Below are 10424 nucleotides of genomic sequence, written 5' to 3'. Positions count from 1 at the left end.
GGAACTTGAGGGCACTGAAAGCTAAATGCTTCAGAAGTGCTACGATCTAAATTCTAAACTTTGGTGCATTTAAAATTGTCCCTAAGGCTATGTTTCAGTGCTCGAAAATTGCTCTAGATCGAAATTTATTGGTAGCATCACTGCTCGTAACTCTTCCGCAGGCGGGTGGTTCGAGGATACACTTCTAGAAGGTAAAAGTCCGATTCCTTCCGTGTGGTAGCGAAATCGTGTGTTCATTGGGAGATACGGCACCCATGTGCCTAGATCGCCGGTAGTGTGCCGCGGGGCTTTTGACCTCGGTATAAGTTTCATTGCATGATGGAGCGAAGCAAATGCTTTATCTCCGCACATCGTTCTCAGTGATCATGAGGGTGATATGAAAAAGCCGCTTGTGTAAAACCTTGATGAATGACTCTTCAGGCGGTATGGAGATGCCGGACCATCTTGGCGCACAAGTGCCGCGAAGTGTGCGAGATCGCGAACTTCAGCGCCAAGACCCAGCTTTTTGTGCAGCCGAGGCCGCAAGCAAGGGAGCTAGAAGGCAGTTCGCTAACGCGTGCGCGCCGTCTGAGCTTTGGCAAGGTGGATCCAGCGGCAAGACCCCACGGTGCGTGCCGCGGCAACCCAGGCGCAGCGCGTAGGCGTGGAGGTTGCAAGTACGCGCTAAAGCTGTTGTAAGGGTGGTTCAGCTGCAGGACCTCGTTCTTGCGTTCGGCAGTACTTGCTGCTAGGCGGATTAAGCGGAAATACCCCTGCGGCAAAACAAAACTGGGCCCGCTTACGCATTCCAGTCGGTTTCCCTAATTACAGTCGGTTCTGACATTCCAGTAGGATCACCCATTTAGGAGGTAGTAAGGAATCCAGTGCTTACTTTGACTGGTCCCATATTAGGTTCTTGTAACAAAATGCTTGCTGCCTTATCTGCTCAATTGTTTTCATTGTTTCCACCATCACAACAGTCGGTGAAAACGTTTGAGGTCACTGCGGTAACTCGCATTGGAGGAATGTGAAAGCATTGATTGACGCCTCCCCGTTACACTTTGCCCATCTTTGCTTCTTTTTGCTTCACTCGTCGCCTTTCTTTGCTTCATTTGTTTCTTCTCACATTTACTCGATTAAGCACGGATGTAATTTCATCCAATTTCCCAGTTACCACAATTAATTGTCAAGATCCACCAATTGCCCAGTCGAGTTTTAAAAACTTGGCGCCACACGTTGCCCTGGCACCGCCCACTTTTTGGACATTTTTGGCTCTAATTAACTAATCAACTTATCGGCATAATTCTTTTTTCGACATCAGCCTCGCTTCAACCTCTTTAGATTACAGGCTGCCGCGGTGGCTCAGTGGTTATGGCGCTCGGCTGCTGACCCGAAAGACGCGGGTTCGATCCCGGTCGTGGCGGTCGAATTGTGATGGAGTCCTGGCCCGAAAGACGGGTTCGATGCCGGCCACAGCGGTCGCATTTCGTTGGAGGCGAAATTGTAGAGGCCCGTGTAATGTGCGATGTCAGTGCACGTTAACGAACCCCAGGTAGTCGAAATTTCCGAAACCCTCCACTACGGCGTCCCTCATAGTCTGAGTTGCTTTGGGACGTTAAACCCCTTAAAACCAAAACTAAACCATCTTTCGATTACAACCATTCGTTTGATGCTACCTCTGCCTGCCGTGGACGAGCCGAAAAAGCTTTCCCATGCGCCTCTGATGACGCTTTTTCGGCTCGTCCACGGCAGGGAGGCAACCACCACGCTCGACGCCATATGCTCCCGAACGTTACCGAAGAAGGCAGCCTCGCCGTCGCCGCCTGCCTTCGGCGCCCAGATGTCATACAACTTGTCCGGAAACAGATCAAAGATCAGCGGTGCACCGACGCTACGACCTACGACGACGCGACGCAGAGTACAGTCCAGTCGACAGAGCCTGGGTGTGGACACCAATCCACCGTCGAGAGCATTTCTTTTTGGTTCAGTTCAGGATCTACACGCTGCCCTCAACCATCGCTTAACCGCTGCACCACTGCGTCAGGAGTGGTATGAGGACTACCCAGGATCTACGAATGTAAAGTTGAGATTGAGCTCATCCAGACGGTCGGCGCTTACGAATGCAACCTGATGCGCCAGCTGGTGGAGGAGTGGGGCGCGTGCCGCGGTAGGGCGGCGGCTACTTAAACCAAGTGAAGGCGGCACACTGGCGAGTCGCGGAGCTCCCGCGACAGGTTTAAACTTTTTCTCCTTCAGCCTGGCTAAACAAGCGTTAAATAGGGGCTCGCTCGGAACTGCTCGAGGGAATCCCAAAGACATCCAAGCAGCTGCCATCTCTGGCGACGCCAGACGAAGACAGCAGAGTTCTTCAACAGCAGCTGCGGTTGTTCCTGCAAGAAACCCGGAACATCAATTTTATTTTACCTTTCTTTAAGGTGTTCAGCAGCCATTCTCTGTATGCTGTGATCATACCAGGAGTCTAGTCCCATGTCAGATCCCCAGGTTACCGCAGCGGTGGCCTAGAGGTTTGAGCATCCGCCTCGCATGCGGGAGGTGCGGGGTTCGATACGTAGTGCCGCCGAGTACCCATCGGTGACACGACTGGTATAAGCTTCCCCCTGTCCTGGTGCTCGACTTCACTGGGGTGAAATGTTTAGCAAATGCTTGGGGGCCTTTGACCTCACCTTGAGAAGACGGGAACACCTTGTGCGATAACGCTTTTTGGCCACAGATGCCCCTACGCCGTATAAACCCACATATCATTGTCATCATCATGATCAAATGCCAGGGTTTCCCAAGAGCTTGCGGTAACGAAAAAGTTTTATTACGGAAAATATATACATTTTGTTGCAGTTTCCAGACAACCTTCAACTTGTACACACAAAGACACTGTACACTAATTGCAGTATCAGTTGCAGACACTTTGTTATCCAGCCAGCATCTGACTTGAAACTCGGTACGCGATCGCTGCTTCTGCACAGCCACACTTCGTGCGCATGGCTCCTGTAAGCCAGTACTGTATACGCGTAAATATTGAATGCTTTGTTTAACGCACTCATCGAGACGAAGTAGTGCGCAGTTAGAGAAAAATCTTGTTCGTCGAAGCTTTGCTTATAAAGCAGCTGGAGAGACACTACAACGTAGAACGCATCACACGTGGTCGATTCCATTCTGTCCGGAGAGAAAGAGGACTGTGCCGCGTCAGCGCACGCTAAGCAAAAGCGAAAGGAATTCACTTTCTCGCTCTTGGCCGCCATTCCAGTGCCAGGAGAAGTCAATTTGCATACTGCTCAGAGCACCCGCTTCAGTGCAGCCATCCCACGCCGTATGTATTGCTTGGGTTTTGCACGCAGTTGCTCTTGCAACACCCGAGAGAAAGCGCTCCGGTGTAACATCGTGTCAACAGAGGACTCGCGGGTGTCTTCGGCGCTGGTACGTGGCTTTCTTTTCAAGCCTGCAGTCGTCGTCGTCTTCAAGCTACACAACTGCCAGCCGAGTTTTCACAAAACTGGCCAATCACTTCTTGAGCTTCTGCGGTGCGAGGATGGATTTAATTTTGTTTGTCAATCTCTCCAGCACCGACGGCTTCATCACCAGCTTTCCGTCTGGCCCGAGCGAGTGGTAGTGCAGGAAGGTGTAGTCGAGGAGGTCCTGGAACACCAGGGGAAAGCACAGGAACACCACCACTAGGAGCCAACGGACGAAGCCGTCACAGCGGTACATCTGCCGCGGGTGACGCGAGCACACCGCCTTCTCCATCGTGTCCACGACCTCGTCGACGTTGTCGCGGGCAAACAACGCCATCGTGTCGACAGAGATCTGAGCCATCTCGGTGACGTAATCATCGCCGTACGCGTCTTTCACCTCCTGGGGAAGGTTGCTTTCGTGGTACTTCTTGATGATTGCCTCTGGCTTCGGCAGAATTGCGGTTCTAGTTGGGGAAGAAAGAGAAACAGAGTTAAGGCCGATTGCACAGCATATAGTAGGGCTGGAGGCTACTTTGTCCGACACCTCTGCTGAAACCCTGCATAAATTTGCACGAGAAGGAAACAAGCGCGTGCAACTAGGCTGTTTGTTTATGTCACAGTCTACTTTGGTGGGCCGAATAAAAAAAAAGGGGGGGGGGGGGTAACATGCTGCAAGAACACGAGGTTCGCTTGAGAATCTATGTATGTAGGGCATGACCATGAGAACTGAGTGGAGGTTATCAGCTTTCTTCCCCTCTTCGTAATGCGCATTCCCATATGTGTACGTCTTATTTATTTCATGTTCAGGAAGATATACGGAAGCTTACGGAGGCGCTGCGATAGCATCAACACGCTGAAGAGGCTTCTATGATTTTCCAATTCTCTTCTCACAATAGTGTGTACACTAACGCCCTAGATGAAAAGCGGTTTGCATCGAGCTCACTGCCGTGCCTTTCACGTAGCGACATAAGAATGCCATCCGGCAGGCATCAGCAAATGACCTCGCATATATTATTTTTATTACTGATAATAATGCACAAACTCGTTTTGTATTTAAGAATGCAGCTAAATGCGCACAAAGACGTGGTGGCTGCAGTGCCAAGTAAATAAAGCAGCGCTGCCGTACCAGCCAGTTTAAAATGGCCAAACAGCTCTTGGAGGGACACTAATATCAGTTGCGACCGCACTGTTTGCTGAAAAATGAGCATATAAAATGAAATATTAGGCGTGTCAGTCATGTACCAAGTTTTTAATTAATTTCTTCATATGCCGTAGAAATGAAAAAATGCCTGGCCATGCTATCAGTTCGAAGGTAAAAAAAACAAACACAGGTGGCAGCTAGCGAAAAGAGAGTTGGGCGAGTTGCTACTAAATAAATAGCTCTGCAATGCTAACTGGCGCGAAAGATGCCCATGTGGTCGAAATTATTCCGGAGACCTCCACTACGGCATCTCTTTCTTCGTTTCTTCTTTCACCCCCTCCTTTATCCCTTCCCTTACGGCGCGATCAAGGTGTCCGCTGAGATGAGAAACAGATACTGCGTCATTCATTTCCTTTGCCCAAAAACCAATTTTCATTTCCAACAAACCCGGGTTCGAACCCGACCGCGGCGGCTGCGTTTTTATGGAGGAAAAACGCTAAGGCGCCCGTGTGCTGTGCGATGTCAGTGCACGTTAAAGATCCCCAGGTGGTCGAAATTATTCCGGAGCCCTCCACTACGGCAGCTCTCTCTTCCTTTCTTCTTTCACTCCCTCCTTTATCCCTTCCCTTACGGCGCGGTTCAGGTGTCCAACGATATATGAGACAGATACTGCGCCATTTACTTTCCCTAAGAACCAATTATTATTCATTTCCAACAAACCCTTTGCTTGTCCTGCAATTTTCGCGCTAGTCAGCATGCCGGTGCCAATAAAAAGGTCATATATATAATTTACATCACGTTGACTTGAGTGTTTATATCTAATGCCATGTTGTTATTCAGGCCAACGCGGTTAAGTCGAACCAAACAGGTTCTCTTTATTACAGTGCACAGCACCCAAACATATCCGATCAGGAATTTTATGCTAATCCCATTGGTGACATCCCCAGTCCCGTTGAGAGCGTGAGAATTAAATACAAGAGAACATCAAAACGCGCCAGAAATGTCATCTGCATGGGCACCTCGAAATACTCTTTTCGATAACAAATGAACGATGTCCCTTCGAAAAAGAAACTCTCAGCGCCATTTGATCGGCACTTGGTTGTTGACATTTCGGAAGCAGACACTGGGCAGTGATTTTTTCAGCCGTACACGTAGCCTCGAAGACGGCCGATAGAACTCAGCTTCGCGCCTTCTAAGCGACACTTGGTCGTGAAGTATGCCTGCTTACTTGTAGTACGTGGGCTCCACGAGGCAGACCGAAATGCCCCACTTCATCATTTCTCGGCGCAGTCCGTCGCCCAAGGCAATCACAGCGTGCTTCGTCATGCTGTACACGTTGTTCCATGTGGCCGTCGCAAGACCTACAACAACACGGAGGAATTCCTGCAAAGTTAGTTCCTGCACACAACACTGCTCTGCGTGAAGCTAAGCTGAGAAATGCCGCCCGCTTCCCACTCGCTAACATCGGGCATCCTTCAAAACAACTTGCTGCTGGGCTGGTTGGCGCACACGGGCGCAGAGGAAACAAATTCAGAACAAAGGACCAGCCCTTGTCGTAAGGCAGGAAGCAGAGGCACTCCTCCCACCTTCCGAATGCATTCGCTTTGCGGCCGCCCAATTTTACAAGTTGAAGCTCTCCACCACCAAAGACGCATGCTTCGTATAAGAAAATATATCACAGTCTTTTGCAGTGATGGCCGTAGGTTCTCGGAAGCGAACAACGCCGCAGTATGCTGTGACGGCAAAACCTCTCATCTGCCTGCTGGCGATCGAAAGAATAGACGCTTTTAGCCTACCGGGGACGTCTTAGCATAAGACGTTTGTACCGGACGCCAGCTGCACACGCGCAGTGGCCCCGCCTGGCCCCACGCACTTCACTGCGCGTGCGCAGAAGGTGTCCGGTACACCGGCATACGACCGCGGCGCCTGCTAGTCGCGCCCGCACCTGATCGTACGCTACGCTTAATTGCTCCCGGTCAAGCGCGAGCGTCCGGACCCGTCTCGTACGGCGGTGATGACCGTTCAAAACATTTATAAAGACGAGGGGGGGGGGGGGGGGGGGGAGCTATGGCGCCTTCGCCAGGGTTACTGTCCGTCTGCCTCGCCTTGCCCGTTTCTTGCCGACGCACAGACGGGGATTAGCGAAGAGAAACCGGCGTCGAGCCATCAACAAAAAGACGGATGGCTCCAACAAAGGCGCGGGCACCCACAGATCCCTGGATTGATGGATGGATGGATGGATGGATGGATGGATGGATGGATACGGCTGAAACCTTTAAATCGGGCGGTGGCTCAAGCCACCTAGCCATGTCTTGTGAAATTTTACTCCTGTCTTGCTTTTAGCCACCAATCGTATAACCTTCGCTTGGTTACTTCTAACCTCTTAAAATCCACTTTCCCTTCACTATCCGTAAACCCCAATGCCTTGGGTAAGTCAGCCCCGCTGCTTTCCACTGTAGGGTGAAGCCCTTTACAGAAAAGTATCAAGTGTTCAGCCGTTTCCTCATCCTCTCCGCACGCAACGCACAACGTGTCTATCTCATGATACCTGACTCTATACGTCTTAGTCCGCGAAACTCCAGTCCTGGCCTCAAACAACAAAGAGCTTCCCCTACAATTATCATAGATATTTTCTTTGACAACTTCCTGTTTAAAGGTCCGGTATGTTCCCAGTGCCGATTTCGTCAGCATCCCTGTTTTCCACAGAGCTCTCTCTGTCTCTTTAACCTTTTTCTTTAACCGATAATTGCTGATTTGCCCCCTTACTGCTGTCCAGATATTTGCTTGCAAGGCCGCTTACAAGGCCAAAATGCGCCACCAAGCGGATAATTCCCATTGACTGTAGAGAAGCGAGGTCACCAAGCAGAAGCATTCCAAATGGCTGGATAGAAGTGACGTCACCTACGGTAAAGGCACCAACCGCGCTTCTAATATAAGCTAACGCATTGCCAACACACAATTAAATTAGGTGTCGCCGTGAATTTTTCTGCTTACTTCCCGCTCTAAAGAAATCGCCAGATCTGCATGCAGACAGTCGTGCAGCAGAACCGCTGCAGATACAGACACACTTCCGACATTGTGCAGTTCTAGAGGGAGTAATGCATGGAGCAGTGCTAGATGCGACACCCGTGCTTAGCCCTCCTGCGGGTGGTTTTTATACGCTAAGTACACCGCCAATATTTCCAGCGTGGCATATCAAGAGAATATTTGCAGAGCCGCGGCGACGCACCTGCGTAGCTGGCCATGAGCACGATGCGCCCTTTGGAGAGCCGCAGCAGCGGTAAGAAGGCCTGGACAGTGCGCACGCAGCCGTACACGTTGATGTCGAAGTGCTGATGGATTTCGGCGATGTTCCACCACTCCAGCTCCATGGAGCCGAACACGCCGGCGTTGGCGACCACCGCCCACAGACCTGCACGGGAGATCGCGCGTGACTGAATGGTCGACCGTCGATGGCCACGAACATGCCCAGCTTTCGTGCACATTAGTGGACGTTAAGTGGACGCCGCCGCGGTGGCTCAGTGGTTATGGCGCTCGGCTGCTGACCCTAAGGACGCAGGTTCGATCCCGGCCGCGGCGATCGAATTTCGATAGAGGCGAGATTTTAGAGGCCCGTGTACTGTGCGATGTCAGTGCACGTTAAAGAACCCCAAGTGGTCGAAATTCCGGAGCCCTTCACTACGGCGTCCCTCATAGCCTGAATCGCTTTGGGACGTTAAAGCACCATAAACCAAACCAAACCAAACGTTAGTGGACGTCAGCGACTGGCGTCATCTGCCGGCCGCCGGCAGCCAACACTGTGCAACTCAATGGGGATATTTTAAACCTGTAATTTTGAGGAAATTATAGAGAACCCCGAGAAGTTCTGCGCGAACACGGTGATTATCATGGCCTATAAAATGCTGGCATGTATCATGTATGATGGCATGTATGATGGCATATATCATGACCTATATATAAAATGCTTGCTGCGTTCGCACCAACTGCTTCCGACGGCCTTAAAAAATCAGTGGTGTACCAAAGATTAGAAATTTCCGCAGTAATTTCGAGTGTTCAACGCCATGCAGCAGTTGGTGCCTGTGCATTTTAAGAAAGAGCACCTGTGGCGTAACCAGAAAAGATGTCACCTGGTAGCGTCGCGCGCGCGAGTGCGTCACGAATATAGAGCGGGAGCCTTGTTGGTTTTCAAGTCCTTGAAGGCTCATAGAGAGGTTTAGTTTGTTTTAGTAAGCTATTTGGCGTAACCCACCGGTTAGTTCCCACGTATTACAGCTAGATATCTGTGCAAAGAAGCCTGGGTATGCGACGTTGTTGCCGTACTTGAAACAGCGCGACGGGAGGGTCAGCGAGGGACAAGCGCTATTAACCGGTGCTGTATCTCAGGAAGCGCGATTATGCAGGTTTGGAACTGCGCGAAAACATTACAAAGAAAGGGAACATGCATAACGAAGCGTGATGGAGTGAAAAGCCCTGCCCGGCTGCTGGATGATGCCGCATTTCACTATAGGTCAGAGAATGGGAGCAGTCTTCTGTGAGCGAGGCGCCAGCCGATGTCATTTTGGGCCAACATGAGCATCAAGGCCCAAAATCGTTGAGCTGTTCACCCATGGGCAGATCCATTATTATGAGGCTTTCAAAGCAGGAAAACAGCTTTGTTTTGAGTCGTTGTTGGTGAGGTTGCCATCGAATTAACTGAATATTACGCATACTGCCGAAGTCTACGAACTGGCCTCTAGGCAGCCAATAATAGCAGGGTAAAAATGCTTTTTGAGGAACGGAAATAGCGCGCGCAGTAACTGTCTCACATCTCGATGGACACCTCTACCGTGCTGTATAAGGGAAGGGATAAATAATAATAATTGGTTTTTTGGGGAAAGGAAATGGCGCAGTATCTGTCACATATCGTTGGACACCTTAACAGCGCCGTAAGGGAAGGGGTAAAGGAGGGAGTGAAAGAGAAAAGGAAGAAAGGGATGCCGTAGTGGAGGGCTACGGAATAATTTCGACCACCTGGGGATCTTTAACGTGCACTGACATCGCACAGCACACGGGCGCCTTAGCGTTTTTATGGATAAAGATATAGATTTTATGGGCTTAAAGGTTGCAAAGTGTAAAGGGTAAAGGAGGCAGTGAAAGAAGGAATAGAGAAAGAGGGCTCCGTATAGTGGAGAGCTCCGGAAAAACTTCTACCACCTGGGGATCCTTAACTTGCAATGAAATCGTACAGCACACGGGCGCAGCTTTTGCGTTTCGCTTCCATCGAAACGCAGCGGCATGACGCCTCTTTCTCCATTTCTTATTTCACTCCGACCCTCACGACGCGATTGAGGTATCCACCGATATGTGAGACAATTACTGCGCCATTTCCTTCCTTCAATTTAAAATTTTCAATCACGCCGCGAGGGAAAGGAAGAAGGAAAAATTGAAAGAAGGAAGATAGAGAAGCGCCGTATAGTATAGACCGTTTACAGCGCGCAGTTCTTCCCTTTGATGCCAGATGGCGCCACAGACGCGCTTGGAACACGGCGCCATTACGGGCCTCGTAAGTTGCCAGCGTGCGCGCCTCGACGCAATAACACAAATATCGCGGGTGGCTGCCGAAGTTTTCTTTCTGAGATGATGGGGAAAGGCCGACAAAATACACGCTGTGTTGTGGAATGCAAGAATTGCGACAGAGAGTTAAAGGGGCGGGATGCGATCGTTTGAGAGCTTAACGGAACCGAGCTGCACAAGGACATGCTTCCCCTGCGCGCGCGTTCGCCATGCGCCCTTTCCAAACGGGCGAACGCAACAAACACGTTCGACAGCGCTAGATAGCCAATACAGAAAGGCTTCGA

At 50.5% G+C, this 10424-nt stretch overlaps 1 protein-coding gene across 1 annotated transcript in view; it reads right to left on the bottom strand.

The window, feature by feature from the left end:
* Window positions 1–2783: 2783 nt before the first annotated feature.
* Window positions 2784–10424, bottom strand: part of LOC144128590 (short-chain dehydrogenase/reductase family 9C member 7-like) — a 34372-nt gene continuing 26731 nt past the window's right edge. The window contains exons 4-6 of the mRNA XM_077662119.1: window positions 7817–7999; window positions 5816–5948; window positions 2784–3910 (exon numbers count right to left, since the gene is read on the bottom strand). Coding sequence (XP_077518245.1) covers window positions 3496–3910; window positions 5816–5948; window positions 7817–7999 — 731 coding nt within the window. The 3' untranslated portion in view covers window positions 2784–3495. The remainder of the gene's footprint in view (window positions 3911–5815; window positions 5949–7816; window positions 8000–10424) is intronic.

Source organism: Amblyomma americanum, chromosome 4, assembly GCF_052857255.1.
Source record: "Amblyomma americanum isolate KBUSLIRL-KWMA chromosome 4, ASM5285725v1, whole genome shotgun sequence".
Taxonomy (NCBI): Eukaryota; Metazoa; Arthropoda; class Arachnida; order Ixodida; family Ixodidae; genus Amblyomma; species Amblyomma americanum.
The sequence above is the reverse complement of the archived record's forward strand: the minus strand, read 5'-3'. Positions and strand labels throughout refer to the sequence as shown.